This window comes from Coffea arabica, chromosome 5c (genome assembly GCF_036785885.1).
Source record: "Coffea arabica cultivar ET-39 chromosome 5c, Coffea Arabica ET-39 HiFi, whole genome shotgun sequence".
In the NCBI taxonomy this organism is placed as follows: Eukaryota; Viridiplantae; Streptophyta; class Magnoliopsida; order Gentianales; family Rubiaceae; genus Coffea; species Coffea arabica.
In genome coordinates, this window is record NC_092319.1 from 41,819,799 (window position 1) to 41,836,920 (window position 17,122).

The following is a 17,122-nucleotide window of genomic DNA, read 5'->3' on the forward strand; positions in this document are numbered from 1 at the left end:
TATGTATAGGATATATATATTATATTAATTTAAATATATTTATTTATACATATTATAAATATTTTACTTTATATAAAATATATTTTTATATATTTATATAAATATTATATATTATATAAATTATATATATTATAAATATGTTATTATACATTTATATAAATGTTATATATTATATATATTTAATATATACATAATATATATTATATATATTGAACATTTATATAAATGTACATTTAAACATAATATATATATTTATGTATATTTATAATATACATTTATATTATGTATTATATATAATATAATACATTTATACATTTATATTAATATACATAATATTAATTACACATTTATACATAATATTAATAAATGTATACATTTATATTTATTACATTAATACATTTATACATAGTATTAATATATATTTATAATATATTAATTTATACATTTATATAATATTCATTTATAATTTATACACATTTATAATAATATACATTTATACATTTACAAATATATTTATATTATGTATTATATATAATATAATACACTTATAATACATTTATATATTTATTTATAAATATAATATATAATAAATAAATAAATATAATACACTTATTTATTTATATATAATATACTCTCTCCGTTCCTTATTAGATGTCCTAATCCATTGTTTCTTTTTATCTGTCATTTTATGATATCAAGAAAGCATTTATGAACTTTTTTCCAAATTTACCCTTGCTTACCCTTTCAACTTTCTTGAATTGGAACTCTAAATAATTAAATGACAGGTAGTATTAATTAGGTATAGTTGAAGAGAGATAAAGGGTAATTTTGAGAAGTAAAGTAAAACTTTTGTTGACTTTTAGAAAATAACCAACTTTCTTAATCTAAGAGAATTAGTTATTCAGGCCATCTAATAAGGAACGGAGGGAGTATAAATTTATTTATAAATATAATACACTTACTTATTTAGAATAATATATAAATATATTTATTCATAAATATATAAATATATTTATTCATAAATATTTATAATTGTATTATAAATGCATAAATGTATATAAATATAAAAACATAAAAATTATAAATTATAAATTATAATATACATTTATATAATATTCATTTATAATTTATATATTTATAGTAATATACATTTAAACATTTATAAATATATTTATATTATGTATTATATATAATATAATACATTTATATATAAATATATGAATATATTTATTTATAAAAGTACAAATATATTTATTTATAAAAGTACAAATATATTTATTTATAAATATTTAAATATATTTATTTATAAATATTTAAATATATTTATTTATAAATATTTAAATATATTTATTTATAAATATTTAAATATATTTATTTATAAATATTAATAAATGTATTATAAATGCATAGATGTATATAAATATAAAAATATAAAAATTAAAAATTATAATTTATACATTTATACATTTATATAATATTCATTTATAATTTATACATTTATAAATATATTTATATTATGTATTATATATAATATAATACATTTATATATTTTTATATAAATTTATTTATTTATAAATATTTATAAATGTATAATTATATATTGTTATAAAAATATAAAAATTATAAATTATAAAAATACTCGAAAATATGTTTTAAAAATACATCTAAAAATAATCCATAAAACATCTACAGTAAAAGTTTTTTATATAATTTTTTAAAAACAACCCCAAAAACAACTAATCCAAATGGACTTGTATTTGAAAAACGAAATGCTACAGTGCTGTTTTTGAAAAACAACCCAAAAAACAGCTAATCCAAACGGATTCGAACTTTTATTTCCAAATGATGTAGCTTTTGATCTATTTAGACATAAATTTATTAAACAATGCACTCAGAGTACGTTATTTAAAAAACACGTTCACAGATCACGTTTTCTTAAAAATCATCAATTTTTAGACTGGTGGCCACTAACAAAGATCAATTGCCACGTTAAAGTAGTTTTGCTTTAAAAAATTCACACCCGTCTAATTTGATGATGGTTCAGTCCTCTCTGAATTACCCATATACCTCCTTAGATCTGCCCCCTTCCCTTAATATAAGATAGATTAAATTATACAATAGTTATTATTTTTGGAAGAAAAAAAAAGATCACGTTTTCTTAAAACCTTCCCAGTTTGGGAACAAGTTTCAAAAAGTTGCATCATTTGGAAATTTTCTCAAATACAGTCCCTTATTTTGAGTTAATTCCAACTGTGTATGATCTTATAAAAGAAATTGTCAGAGTGATTTTCAAACATCTTTTAAAAGGGTGAAAAACATATTTACTAAATGTCATGTATCTTCAAAAGTTGCATTCACAAAATGCATTATGTCAAAAGTCGAATAACTCGTATCAAAAAGCACCACCATTGGAAATTTACTCCTTATTCCTTGCAAAAGCAAATTTGCAATACAATGAAAAAATAAACCTAAGCACATTAAACAACCCCTATTATCATGTAAACAAAATATCCCCCTTTTTCCTTACAAAAAATTACTAACATGCAGAAAGCCAACTACCTAGGGGGTAAAGAGTAATTGAATGCTTAGATTGATTTTGTTTTTTTTTATTTTTTTTTATAAAAGGAATGCTTAGATTGACAATGAAATTCCATTAAGAGAGGCACAGTTATAACCTAAAAGAAGTTCACACTTCACACAACAGAGTTCTACTTCTACCACAGGGCAAAGTCGACCATACCATACTTTAACAATACAAAAATCACCTGCCATTTAAGCGCTCACTATTAGCAAATACCAATTATTACGGTTGGAGAGAATCCATTTAAAACTTTTTTGAGTCATTCCTTAACTTACGGTATTACCAATAGCATGCCCAAAATACCCTTTTTGGCACTACAGAGTTTGCCCAAAGAACATAGCTAGTATATTGCATCTTGGTCATGATCCAGGTAATACAGCGATTTGACTGTAGAATAAGATCACTGTTTGTCTAATCATTTCATCTGAAAGCCCAGTGGCATCTATACTACAACAGCAAATCACAATACAATTGGCAAGAATTCACATCTTCGCACTTTATATTTACATCGGAAGAAAGTAAACTGGTACTCCCAACTTCCCAAAGAGATCTGACGCCCATTTCATGCTGTTGAATGCTGACTTCAACTACCTTTACAACTGGATTGTCATATTTCAAAAATGGTGCATCTGAGATCAACAAGCTGCACATTACATATCATAATTTGAGATGGAAAGAGATGAAAAGTATTGTCCTCCATAATCCGAATGTAGTGCTGTGATTTAACTCCACCCTCATGGAGTATTAGAGAGGCAAAGCTGATAAACAACACTCCTTTCTTTTTGAGTTTTTCTGTTACAATCACCTTTAGTTAAAAAGGTGAGTGTATAGCTTAAACTCAATCAGTGGAAAGAAGAGCCAATCAATTTTTCTTTGCAACTTCCAACCCTCGGCGCCAAAAGCTCAACAAGGTTGTGCCTCAGTATTACGAATCGGCACTAGGATTCTCCAACATGAGACCAAGCTTATGGCATGAGGCACGTAATAACTCAAAACCATCTGAGATGCGTCAATTGCCATGACTGGCTCATAATGCCAGTGTAGGACTTCTTATACAAAGACTGTTACTATTCATTATGCCACTCAGTCATCACAGAGCTGTGTTATTACTAACTTCTGCTTCAGAAAACCTTGCTGAAATTAGAAAATTTTCCAGGATCTCAATGACTTAGATCCACAACTAAAAATTGATTATCATGTTACAACCTCAGGAAAAATCCAATAATTTCACGCTCTGATGTAATCACTAAGCAGGTTCTCCCTTAAAGCAGGGAATTGAGGCAAACCACACCTCAAATAAGCCATCCTTGACTCAGTTTACAGATTAAATAGACAAGTTTTTCATTCATCCTAGATATTAGTCCAAGCACATCCAAAAGAAGGAAATAAATTCCAAGCAACCAAGCAATTAAGATAGATCACTGGTAACCAAAACAAACATGCTGGATAAGATTCTGGCACAAGACGTGGAATTTTGAACCAAATTTAGTGTTGTTATTTAACTCCAATCTCGTCAGCATACAAGAGAAAGAAGCTGATGGCAACACATCCTTCTCTGAGTTTTTCAGACCCTAAACCCACAGCAGATTTAGTCGGGTAAGAGTATAGTTAAACTCAATCATACTAAATAACAATCCACGTTTTCATTTGTATCCAAACCATAGTAACATCAGCAAAAAAATCTTGTCAAGGGACAAGACAAATCACCAAACTATTGTAAAAATACAAGTGCATGTTCTTTTACTCATATTACTAAACAAACATGGCATCATATTCATTGACAACCATAATAACAACATTTTTCACAGATTTCATCAGAACAATTTTTTCTTGTTTCCTGTGCTATTAAAAATCAAAGACAAGAAGAAAAAAAGACCAGATTTCTGCCTCAGTTAAATCCCGTATGATCATGTGCAATGTAGCTTCACCAAGTAGGTTCTCTCTGCAAAAGCAGAGACTTGGCTCCACTACACCTCATATAGGTGGATTATATCATCACTGGCATTTGAAATACAAAAGATCAATCATAATTACAAAAATACGTTCAATGAAAGCGAATGAAATAAAAAAATTCAAATCAACAGCTATAGTCTCAGATTTATCCCTTATAAAAATAGTAATATCATGTATTGGTGCAATTACTACACCTCAAATACTATCCAGCAACATTTTTCACAGATTTCATCAGAACAACTTTTTCTTATTTCCTGTACTATTAAAAATCAAAGACAAGCAGAAAAAAAGACCAGATTTCTGCCTCAGTTAAATCCCGTATGATCATGTGCAATGCAGCTTCACCAAGTAGGTTCTCTCTGCAAAAGCAGAGACTTGGCTCCACTACACCTCATATAGGTGGATTATATCATCACTAGCATTTTTGAAATACAAAAGATCAATCATAATTACAAAGAATACGTTCAACAAAAATGAATGAAATAAAAAATTCAAATCAACGGCTACAGTCTCAGATAAATCCCTTATAAACACAGTAATATCATGTTCTGGTGTAATTGCTACACCTCAAATACTATCCAGCTTATACTAACGTATCTTCATTGACTGCTAAACCATTTCCACTATTAAAAAATGCATAAATAATTTGATTATCAGAATTATTATTATAAAAAATCAATAAACGATAAGTAATTGCAAAAATGAAAAGGGCTCAGAGGAATGTTACAGCTCTATCAATCAAGAATTTTCTGAAGCAGAACTGGCATTATAAGCTGAATTTTCATCATCCTCGCCGAAATTAACACACAGAATATGTTATGCATCTTAAAAATAATGAATATCTCAACAGAATAACACAAAAGATAGTAATTTTTTGATTTGGCTCATATCAAGAAATTCAACCATTTTTTAAATTTTGCATCAGAGAAATGCTCTCAGAAGCGCGGATAAATCCAATTTAATCATCGCCAAAGAAAAACAATTTTCAAAATTAAAGCTAAATTTGAAGACAATTTAGCGGATGTTCTTAGAAGTAAAACAACAAGATTGAATTTTCCCCACGTTGACACCGCCGGTAAATTTTCATATTTGCCTCCTTGACTAGACCTTTTTTCATTTATGTAAAATTCAGAAAAAAAGCTAAAGGTGTTGAGGCAAGTCATTCGAAATTGAATAAAAAACAATCAGATGAAGGCTAATCAAAATATAGCCGTTACTTTGACACAGATTCAGCCCTGGGATGAAATTAGGTACATGAGGCTGAACTGCAACACTGAACGGCGACGTTTTAGCACGAGCTTTGGGGCAATCTTCTTCATTTAATATAGATTCGGAGCAGCCCGGGAGGCTACGTGCAATTCTATCAATTTCTGAGATTGAGAAAAAAAAACCACAAAAAAGAGAAACTCGGTGTGTGTTCTGTGTGTGAGAGTTGGAGGAAGAAGGGTGGTGGGGCGGATTGAATGAAGGGGAAAATTTCGGGTTTTATAGAAGAGAGAAGAGGAGAATGGTTTGGAACCCTAACCCCTAAAATCAGGGTTTTATAGACAGCATTGGGTTTTGTTTGGATCAAACCCATCAAATCAACCCATTGGGCTCAGGGGTTTATGCCTTTATGGGGTCCGAGTGGCATTCTTTTTTTTTCTTTTTTTTTTTTTTTGTGATCTGTTACGTAAAAATTCTTCAAGAATTTTTCTATAATTAACTTGCAAATAACTCTATACAAGAATTTCTTTCGTAGGTCTAATTAAGGTAGGCTATAATTTTGAAAGGGAAAAAGAGCGTAAATGAGAGATTTGAATTTGAAACCTCCCACTTACATAAAAAAAATTGATAAGTTATAATTTGTAGAATATAACAATGCACACTTAAAATTTAGCATTTATTAGGATAAATTTTCTGAACACTATTATTATAAAAGTTTTGCTTTATTTAAAATTTTTTTAAATAAATTTTCTGAACACTATTACAATTTACATGAGTTTTATTCGAAATTAAATTACTCTTTTCGCCATGTGGTAAAAATTTACGCCAAGTGTAAAAGAATTCAATATTTGGTACCATTTCCCTTGGGTTTTATTCACCAAGTTTTGTTTGGACAAAAACCAGTTCTAACAGCGCAAGAATTTAGCAATGTAAATACCAGAGGCCGAGATTTAAAGAAGAATTGAGGGCAACCACTTTTGACTGTCAAACCATATGACATCTTCTAAAGTTGTGAATTTAGTGAACCTGCTGTGGTAGAATATAGGAAACAAGTTACAAAAGTAATGGGATAATGTGGGGAAAGTACAAAATCTTATCCCAGCTATACAATTTGATGAGCAAATTCTATGGTCTCAGCGCTGAAATCAGGATAAGCAGACCTGTTAGTCAAGCAATCATCCATGTCAGGTGTCTATATCCAGCCCATTTAGCAGCAACGCGGAGACCAATTGCCAATGCAGCACAAAGAAGTGGAATTGGAACTCTCCTAACTGGTCCAGTAACCTCATTTTCTTTGCCATCTGAACGTTGCTTTGAATGTTGAATGATGGCCAGTGCCAGATATGAGGCCAGCACTATGATTCTAACCCAAGGTTCTCCCACACCAGCTAAAACAGCTGCCGCAGGCAATGCAGAAGAGACATAATCTCTCTTCTTAACAAAACGAGAAAAACTAAACAAACCCAAAAGTAATATCCAAAAGAATAGCTCAGAAATGTAGCTCCTAACAGCAGCAAGACCGATTAATCCAGCTAACGTGAGCATATATGGCTGGCTATTTACAGAGTCAGGAACAGTCGCTTCAGAGATAGCAAGTATGGCTGACGACAGGACGATAACTGTTGTAAGGTCTGGAATAGGAGCATATGCAATTACCCAGGAGTAGGATGCTCGAATGGTGTAAAATGTAGTCTCAATACCTCTAATCAAGGATGTAATTGGATCCCCTATAAAATGGAATACAAGGGCTAATGCGAGTTTTAAGATGTATCCAAGGAATTGGAAGATAGCTGCCACAGCCTTCTTCCAGTTGGACAATTCCCACAAGACAGTCCTCCAGGCATAAAGTGCAAAAGCCAATGCTGCATGTCATTCACAGTCAACAAAAGAATCAGTCAACTCATAATCTTATTTACGCTCGTGAAGAGAACCACTTCTTAAATCAAAGGTAAATAAAAAATACAGAATTAGGAAAATATAGGTTGGCATGGCCTTTTCACTTTCTTACCTTGGTTTTTAAGTAAATAGTTGCAAGTCATCTTACATTAAGTCCATTAGATATATAGTCCATTATCACAAAAATATATTAAAATCAGAACACCTAAATCAAATTAGCAAACTAGAGTTAGTTATGCGTTTAACAAAGAAACTGAGCAATATAGGCTACCAACAAATGTTCTCTTGAGAACAAAAAGGGTCAGAAAACCATAAACAAATCAATGAATCATGTTATGTAGTTCCCCAATGACTAGAGCTTTCTTGAATCAGGGTGTCACTTTCACCAACTATCATTTTCCATATACAAATTAAAACATCTCTCACTTACAGTTGTAACCAATAGATCTGAACATTCTTTACCATTTGCAGTTCATATTTCTTGTTCCTTCTAATCAATAATACCATTACACATATGTCCTTTTTCATTGAGGATTCGTTTCTTTCATAGGCTACTGAAGTTAATGTATCAGAATGCACTTTATCATGAAAGATTCTAACTGAGCTTTCATAAAAGATTATTAACATATATTTACCCCTCCATTCTTGGACCACAAACAATGATCAGATAAAACTCTCATTATTTTGCATGCCTGAAAATTTCCAGAACTGCAAATGTCTCAAGTTCACCATACGAGTTAACCACTTAATCTCCTCATACAAGGACTTAAATACAAAATTTGAACACAGACTTGCATCATTCATGTTGTTAGGCAACACATAAGCACCAAGAATGGAGGCATACACCTCTTAAGTAATGACTCCCAAGTCATGAAAAGTAACAATATTTGAGTGAAAAATAATGACACTAATTAGAAGAACATTTTAAACCAAAATGATTAAGAAAAATATCCACCTGCATAAGTTGAGCCTAAAAGACAAAGCAAAAGTAAAGCACGTAGAAACATTTAAATTCATGATGGTCCAAAACATTTAACTTAATGAGGGAAATCAGAAACGACTCAATGGCAGCATTTGATAGAAAGGTTTCGGATTTGAATTACTTTAAATGACTCAGGGTAAAACTATCCTACTGAAGATAGTACTTCAGTCTCTGGTCTTGTGACAAAAGAAGAAGAGGACTAATTGAGTACTATGAACCCTGATATTAACCTAACTCTTGTGAGATAATGATGAATATGACTCAATAAGAGGTAAAAATCTATCTTATAACGTGTTGAACCATAAAAGCTTTCTCCTTGGTTGACTATATTCATTGGCATTCCCATCATCAATTTGGAAATTAAAGGGACCGATCTCTCTCCGGAGTTAGATTAATTTACACCAAACCTAACTAGTAGTTGAAATGAAAACAGGCTTTTTACTTGGTGATGGTATTTCTCATTGCCCTAGATGTTGCAGCTTGCATTTTGCTCCTACATAACAACCTGTCTTGAAAGTCCAGAACATGTTGCTGAAGTTTCCTGTGCCATGAAAAGGTCCATACCTATCTAGTTGGGTTTATCCCAAGTCTATTTTTACCAGTTTTATTTCACACGCAGTCATGCTCAACTCAATGTTCTTGGGATATTTTTTAATGGATTATAAAAACTTGCATCTGATGTAAAAGGTAAAATAAACACCCCATGTAGTAATCCTCGATGGAATTTGTAAACTAATGAGCCTATACTCAACACTCTTGACCTCTGCCTCCAAGTGATTTAGCTCGTATGGTTATTATCCCTAGCAGCAAACATCATATAACGCATAAGGCCAAAAGTTTAATGCTCCTATTGCAAAATAAATGCCTCTATTGCACTTCCCAAGAGAAACACTGAGGAAAAAAATCATTGCAGCCATCAAAAGCAAACATTTGGTCACCAGTTTTTAAAAGTTTACAATTTGAAAGATAACAATGATTAAGCAACACAATATACTGTTGACCAGTAATGTGTGACTGTTTATATTGTACTTGAGGAGGTTCAAGGTGGTTTCAGCCATGACAGGATCATAACTTTAGCTACAGGGGAGTGATAATCCTTGACACTATTTTGTGCAAGGTGATCTGACTCAACCAATTGTGCATTTGGCCAAGGATGCAAGCTCGAAGTGAGTTCTTTTACCTTTGATGGCTAAACAAGTAAAAAGCAACTCATCAATAGGTTGAGTGGTGAAAATGAGAATCTTTACTCCTCTGGGCATATGGGGGTGGGTGGTACCAAAGTCCAGGGACAACAAAGGAACTACTTTTATTTCACCCCTCAACTTTCCTTTGCTTTGCTTTGCTTTGCTTTCTTCATCAATATTGAATACCCAAAAGTCAGCCATAGAACCTATCCATATAGAATATGAGTTTGTAATCCCCCTTCTGCTTTGGAGTCAGTTTCCTAACACTTAAGATCCCAAAATTCTTCATTTTACGTGACTGACCATTCACTCCATAGTGTGTAGAACAACTGAATTGGTACTTTACCACGGCTTCGATAGGATGTACTTAAGTGGTAGGACTCAACTCTCATACACCCAATGGTGACTTCATACACATTCATCATCATAACTATAATGCATGATCAAGAATACAGTAGCAAAACTGTATCAAACTATATCGGCACATGAACAAATTGACAGTTACAGGACAGTGAAATCCATAATCTAATTTCTTCCTCTCAACACCTATATGTCACTAAAAATTCATTCTTTAACATCCAAACTAGTCCTGAAAGGCTCAAAACCTGGGAAGTTGAAATAAAAGAAGAAATACCTATAAACCAAGGCCATCTGATTGGCTTATCGGGAGCTTCTTTAGTCAAGGGTCTGAACCTATCAGGCATGGTACTCTGCCCTCGAGCCTCCAATTCAGCTTTATCCATTTCCTCATTCTCCTCAGCCTTAGCAAAAAGCCCAAAACTTCTCTTCTTGTCGAATGTGACCCCAAGATTCTTCCCAAAATGCAGGCGTTTTCCTTGAAGCTTGAAGGGGTTAGCTTTATCTAAAGAAGGGTGAAATGGGATTGAATGGTTCAGAGTGGGAGTAAAGAAAGATGGCTTTTGAAAAGAGGGTTTGCATTTAAATGGAGATTTGAGAGATGGGTTAGGGGAAAAGAGTCTTGAAAGAGTTATCATCGACATGGATTTTTAGGGTTTAAGGAATCTTGGAGACAGGTGAAGAAGAAGAAGACACTTTCAATCCACGGGTTAACTGGGTCCGAGTACCAGATTCGGATTCTTCAGGCGTGTCATTCAGGCCTAGTGAGCTGGGCCTTTGATAAGCCCGAGTAAAAACTGACCTTCACCCTCATGTTCGGCCTGTCTAGTTTAACTGTCAGAACATTCAACGAGGTTGGTCCTTTCTGGTATAACGCCCGTCCAGCCAAGTTTTTTTTTTTTTTTTTTTTTTTTTTAGTGTAAGCAAGAGGACTCGAACCCAAGACCTCTTGCTTACACTCCCTCCCCCCGTACCACCCAACCCAACCTTCTCCCGTCCAGCCAAGTTTGAGTTGGCTTAAGTTAAAATTTGATATTTACAAAATATTATGATGATAATAAATTTGCATATTTTCACATTAACAAGAAAACTCTAGTTAATCATTAAAAAACTCTTTTTAAATCTTCAATGAATCCAAAGAAAAGCTAATTCAGTAACACATTGTCTAGATCCTTAGGCAAAAGAGGTATCGAGCAGTGATGATGAGCACTAAAAAAAACCCTTTTTTTTTTTTTTTATAAAAGATTAGGCACAGTATTGTTAGATAATCTTCTCAAACTCTTTTATTCTTAATGTCAATTTACAATTAGCAAACAAAATGTTTTTGAAGCTCAAAGTAAAACAAAATATGCCTTTCATTTACTTTTCCTGTTTCTTTTTGGTTTTAAGTTCTTTAGACGTTAGAAAATGTATCATCTTCAGAGTTATGAACATCTTTTGTATGCGAAACCCCCAATGGTTTACGAATGTCAATTTGGATGGTTTTCATCCGTCTTCAAGATTTGTTGAAATTATGAGAGTGCTTTCCAAATATTTTTAAACGATAAAGGAGTAATCTGATTTTCACACAAATGCGCAAAAAGGTTCTGTATATTTTAGCTAGAAAAAAAAAATAAAAGGATATGTTACTAAAACTTTTACAAATCAAGTATTAAAAAATTTCGAATTTTAGAGGATAAATAAAAGCCCTCGGATCCTCATGAACTCTAAATTAAGCAAGCTTCCTTCCCTATTATGAGATTTTCTTAACCCAAACTGAATAACCATTTCTTAGAAACTCAGTGAAACCAAGATTATCGAACCAAAGTTGGCCTAATTAGGCTTTTAAAAATCGGTTAGAACCGCCAAAAACAAACCAACCAAACATGGGCTCATATTCATCGAACTACCTCCGTTTGCTTTCCTACACTAAGCTCCTCGCTTCTCACGTCAACGGTGGCCGTCACCAGAAAGCCCTTAGTCTTTTCCACCATATCCACTCTTCTCTTTCCTTCGCATTGGACCCTTTTGTCTTCCCTCTTGCCCTCAAATCCTGCGCATCCCTTCACTGCCCTTATCTGGGCACTTCAATTCACGCACTCACCTACAAATGGTCTTTCGTATCAAACCCATTTGTGGCTTCTGCTCTCGTCGACATGTACGGCAAATGCATCTCAGTTTCATCCGCCCGCCGACTGTTCGATCAAATTCCTCAAAGAAATGCAGTCGTTTGGAACGCTATGATTTCGCTCTACGCCCATTCAAGTGATATGTCTGCTGCTATGGACTTGTTTGAAGTTATGGATGTTTTGCCTAGTGTGTCGAGTTTTAACTCGATTATAGCTGGATTTTTGGAAATGGATGACGGGTTTTATAAGGCCATTGGGTTTTATAGGCGAATGCTGAAGTTGGGTTTGGCGCCTAATTTGATTACGGTTCTTGCTCTTTTACGTGCTTGTTTGGGTGTATCCGCGTTGAATTTGATTAAAGAAATTCATTGTTATGCAGTGAGGAATGAATTTGAGCCGAATATGCACTTGAGGAGCGGGTTAATTGAAGCGTATGGGCGATGCGGGTGCCTTAGAAATGCAGATTCTGTGTTTCAGCAAATGAAGGAAAGAGATGTGGTTGCTTGGAGTAGTTTGATATCAGCTTACGCACTTCAAGGTGAGGCAAGAACTGCACTAGAAATATTCGCGCAGATGGAAATGGTGAATGTAAAGCCTGATGGGATTACGTTTTTGGCTGTTCTGAAAGCTTGTAGTCATGCAGGATTAGCTGATGAGGCACGAGTGTACTTCACCCGTATACAAAATTGTTATGGGGTGGAAGCAAATAGCGATCATTATGCTTGTTTAGTTGATGTTTTGAGCAGAGCTGGTAGATTACGTGAGGCTTATGAAGTTATAAAAGGAATGCCAGTAAAGGTGACTGTAAAAGCTTGGGGAGCATTACTTGCGGCTTCCAGAACTTATGGAGAAGTGGAGCTCGGGGAAATTGCTGGAAGAGCATTGCTTGAGATGGAGCCAGAAAATCCTGCTAATTATGTGATATTGGCAAGAATTTATGCTAATGCTGGAAGACCTACAAAAGCAGAAGAAATTAGAAGAGAAATGAAGGAAAGGGGCCTGAGGGCTACACCTGGTAGTAGTTGGACAATACACCAAAATTGAGGTACGACTGAGGGAATCTAATCAAGAGAATAACTCTGCTGAAGACACTGTGGTTTGACATTTATAAGAACTGACTAAGAATATGAGGGCCTAAAGTCTCCAAGATTTGCTCATGCTGGTCGGGTCTCTGCACTGAGCATATGAACTATACATTCTTCAAGATTTTAGTAATTTACAAAATGATATTGAGGAGTTTAAAGACGTGAAATTTTGAAATCTGATGATGGCAACTTGTTCAATTTTGCACAACTGGTTTACTGATGATGAACACCATTTTTTGTATCCTTTGCGATTCTGACTCGAAGAAACTTGTAATTTTTTTGGATGTCTGCTAATTGAATGATTAGCCAAACATATCTGGCCTTTCATCCTTCTCGAATGACTTTGCACTGTGGCTTCCTTTTTCTTTTAGCCACATTTTTTTAAAGGCTCTTATTCCGAGCATATGTCGTTGATTTTTCTTGACCAGCCAATACAAAGGCAGTCAGTCTTGCATATCCAAAGGCATTCTTGTTTTTCGTCTCTATTTCCCCACAAACACCAAAGCAATAGGCAAATTTCTCAGAATAATGTTAAAAAAAATTGCAAGAACTGGGTAATTGGAAAAATGCAGCGACCAAAAAAAAAAAAATCTTTTTTTTAAGGAGTAGGATGTGCGGCAACTAATTTGTTAATTTTGTTGCACTCCAGTCCCCCGAGGACTAAAGTGCAAAAGACGATTTTTTAATCCCAGAGTAAAAAAACCAAAATGACAAAAGGTTTTGACTTTTCCAGGGTCAATGAGGCCCTATCGATTAATATTACGCTCAATTCGAAAATCCAGGATTTGAATTGATGATGTGAATCATCCAAGGCACATTAGCATGGCGTACATCTCTTGTTCGAACCGGGGTTTGAAACCAAACCTCTCCTCGGGAGGATAGATGGAGCGATTCGGGTGAGATCCGTAGTTGGGGAAAAAAATTACCCGTTTGATTGAATACGTTACCAAAAAGCTGCTACCTCTTATTATAGTATGTGCTTCGGGGGAGGGGGGTTTCACTTTCCTTGTGATGGGCCTGGAAGGGGGGGTACGTGTCAAGTATCACCGCAGAGGAAATTAAATGAAGTACTCCAAATACAAAGCATGGAAATGTGTCTATAACTTCCCCCCAGGCCTACCCCCCAACCTAGAGTAAAACCCTTAGCCTAGGTATCATTTTTGATTATTTACTAAAATCCCCTTTTGGAGGGGAGGGTTGGATTGTTAGTGTGAACGATTTAGAAAATATAATCGGTGGACATGTATGGTTAGGTTCGATTTGTTCCATTAATAATTAACCCCCTCTCTCACCCCCAATAGACCCTCAAACCTAACCCCTCGTTTGTTCCATTAATAATTAATGTTATTATTAGATCTTATTCGTGATATTGAGAAAAATAAAGAAATTTAGAGATTCTTTAAATTAAAGTTTTTTATTAATTTCTTTTTTCATTTTCTTTAGTATTTTCTTTGTTAGTTCCATCTCTTTTTCCTTCAGATAAATCTAAAACTCCTTTGATAAAGAAAAAAAAGTAATTTATATTTTTTGTTAATTCAATAAAATAAACCTTTCCTTCTATTCTATTTACCACGACAATCAAGACCACAAATACAATAGTTGAGAATCAAAATGGCCACTTTTGATTCTCCCACTGATGTGAATAGTTATGAAACGATTGTGGCTTTTCGCCAATATTACATCTCACCCAATTAAATACTATGCCTACAATAATTAAATAAGGTAGGCGATATTCATTGATAAAGAAAGCATATTACAATAGAGTATTCAAAAATTAACTATATTGTTCGATTGAAAAGTGAACTACAATTTGGAAACGATGAAAAAGAAAAACAAGTCTAACACATGATTAAGCAGAGGTCACTAGCATTCCTAACTACCTCCAGGTTGACCTTCTCAATTCTGCAAAATCCGTATTGAAAATAGAAGCTGTAGCTTATTGGAATACGTTTTTCATTAATTAATTAGTCTAGAAAAAGGAGACAATTTCTGCCCAGTTGCAATCTTGCTGAGAATTAAGCTGCAGTCCGTTGAGAAGTTTTGATCAGAATCGCTTGCATGAATCTGACAATCCAAAGGCAATGTCAAAAATCATTTACACACCAAATAACCCTTCATACTCTTCAATCTTGCTGTGTTACACACAAAACCTGCGTTTAGTTACAAGGTATGAAAGAGCTATAATTGAAAGTTTAGTGTCTAAATTGCAAATAAATGATAAATTACCAAAGTATACACTCTTCTTGATGGGTTGCATCACCAAGAATTCTTCACTGTCTTTCTTGACTATGGTGTCGTTGAAATCTTGAGAAAAAACTCTCAAATCTTTATACCTCCCTGTCCCCTAATTATACCTTGTGCTTTAATTCATATTGGGTGCCTGAAAATGAAGTTGAATCCTAAATATATAGAAAAGAAAATATGAAAAGTATACCATCAGATGTTGAAATATAGATGGGTTCACGAGAGCATAATTCTACACCAAGATGCATTAGCTAGCAGTGCTTAGACTAAACTAAGAAAGAAAAATAATAGCTATTATTCGTTATTAGAATACATGGTCTTGATTACCTTTTGGTATTAAAATTTCCTCGTTTAAGTTTTATCCTATCGACTTCCCCTTTTTCTCTTACAATGGCATTCAATAAATATAACATGATTAGTGTAACTAATTTCCTACAAAATTTATTTTAAACTTAACTACCTAAGTTTGTGTTGCCAGTATACCAACCAATGGGCATTGCAATTATCAAGTTAAATATAATCTTATGAATTAATCTTCTATCCATTGATATTATATATACTCTCACTATTGGATGCATAACACATAATTCGAATTTGAATTTCAAATCCAAATTTTGCATATGTGTCGTGGATCCAATCGTGATAATACATACACTATTAGTGTATATAGGATTTATTCTAATCTTTTTGGAAAAATAGTTCAAAGATCAAAATCTTGCCTAAAACTAAAACATTTATATAAAAGTAATTCATATAAAAATTGTGTATTTTTAAGTGGCACACGTGTAAATGTGGCCTTAACACTAGCTAGAATTATATGATTGACATGAAATAAGAAAGAAGTTGATTTTCGTTAATTTCTCTAGCCACTTATTAAATTTATGAATGTTTTTATTCAAGGCTTTCACAAAAGAAGTAATCTTTGTTATTTATCAAATTCGTCCTCTAGTGCATACTTCAGGGTCACTGGACATTTGAAATGAAACAATTTTGACCTTCATTAGAAGTGACCACCTTATTAACCAAAAAAAAAAAAAAGAAGAAGCTTATTTTGCCTTTCCCCCTTGTTTCTTAAGTAGTTCATAAACTCAAATATACCTCAATTTACCCCATCAATCCAACTTCTACAACATTCAAAGTCATCCATTTGGCTGCAAAAATGTTAACCTAATGGAAAAGAATTGGGAGATTTCATTTAACGAGGTATTAGTATTAGGGGTGCCAATCAGATTCCACGAGACGGGTTTTGGCAAGTCCAAAGTCGCCTTAAAAAATAAATGAGATTTTCTAGCTTTCAGACTTAGCCCTAAGTTAAAAGGCTCAAGTTCAACTTATTGTTTACTATGAGATTTGGGTTCATATCAAATTCGGTCCAAACTCATAATTAACTATACAATTATATATAATATATTACTATATATAAATTATTACAAATTTGTACATAAATTATTAATATTTTAATGTTATAATATGTATAATTATATATTAGATATATCATTTAATATGTTAATATATATATTATATAA

At 33.0% G+C, this 17,122-nt stretch overlaps 2 protein-coding genes and 7 non-coding genes across 9 annotated transcripts; 1 reads left to right on the forward strand and 8 right to left on the reverse strand.

Annotated features, from left to right (window-relative positions):
• Positions 1-3,286: 3,286 nt before the first annotated feature.
• LOC113691184 (small nucleolar RNA snoR97) lies at positions 3,287-3,397 on the reverse strand. The gene has a single exon (XR_003448597.1). It is a non-coding gene; the product is annotated as a small nucleolar RNA snoR97 (small nucleolar RNA).
• A 665-nt stretch (positions 3,398-4,062) lies between these two features.
• LOC113691182 (small nucleolar RNA snoR97) lies at positions 4,063-4,170 on the reverse strand. The gene has a single exon (XR_003448595.2). It is a non-coding gene; the product is annotated as a small nucleolar RNA snoR97 (small nucleolar RNA).
• Positions 4,171-4,466: 296 nt separating this feature from the next.
• LOC113691159 (small nucleolar RNA Z278) lies at positions 4,467-4,584 on the reverse strand. The gene has a single exon (XR_003448571.1). It is a non-coding gene; the product is annotated as a small nucleolar RNA Z278 (small nucleolar RNA).
• Positions 4,585-4,836: 252 nt separating this feature from the next.
• LOC113691160 (small nucleolar RNA Z278) lies at positions 4,837-4,954 on the reverse strand. The gene has a single exon (XR_003448572.1). It is a non-coding gene; the product is annotated as a small nucleolar RNA Z278 (small nucleolar RNA).
• A 285-nt stretch (positions 4,955-5,239) lies between these two features.
• LOC113691156 (small nucleolar RNA Z223) lies at positions 5,240-5,333 on the reverse strand. The gene has a single exon (XR_003448569.1). It is a non-coding gene; the product is annotated as a small nucleolar RNA Z223 (small nucleolar RNA).
• An 81-nt stretch (positions 5,334-5,414) lies between these two features.
• LOC113691192 (small nucleolar RNA U36a) lies at positions 5,415-5,505 on the reverse strand. The gene has a single exon (XR_003448604.2). It is a non-coding gene; the product is annotated as a small nucleolar RNA U36a (small nucleolar RNA).
• Positions 5,506-5,736: 231 nt separating this feature from the next.
• On the reverse strand, positions 5,737-5,892 carry LOC113691196 (small nucleolar RNA snoR134). Its single transcript, XR_003448608.1, has one exon. It is a non-coding gene; the product is annotated as a small nucleolar RNA snoR134 (small nucleolar RNA).
• Positions 5,893-6,689: 797 nt separating this feature from the next.
• On the reverse strand, positions 6,690-10,917 carry LOC113689774 (uncharacterized). Its single transcript, XM_027207549.2, has 2 exons — positions 10,437-10,917; positions 6,690-7,602 (listed from the first exon to the last, which is right to left on the reverse strand). The coding sequence occupies exons 1-2, from the start codon at positions 10,801-10,803 to the stop codon at positions 6,908-6,910; spliced, it is 1,062 nt and encodes a 353-aa protein (XP_027063350.2). The 5' UTR covers positions 10,804-10,917; the 3' UTR covers positions 6,690-6,907.
• A 979-nt stretch (positions 10,918-11,896) lies between these two features.
• On the forward strand, positions 11,897-13,684 carry LOC113690218 (putative pentatricopeptide repeat-containing protein At1g03510). Its single transcript, XM_027208047.2, has one exon. The coding sequence runs from the start codon at positions 12,025-12,027 to the stop codon at positions 13,309-13,311; it is 1,287 nt and encodes a 428-aa protein (XP_027063848.1). The 5' UTR covers positions 11,897-12,024; the 3' UTR covers positions 13,312-13,684.
• Positions 13,685-17,122: the final 3,438 nt, after the last annotated feature.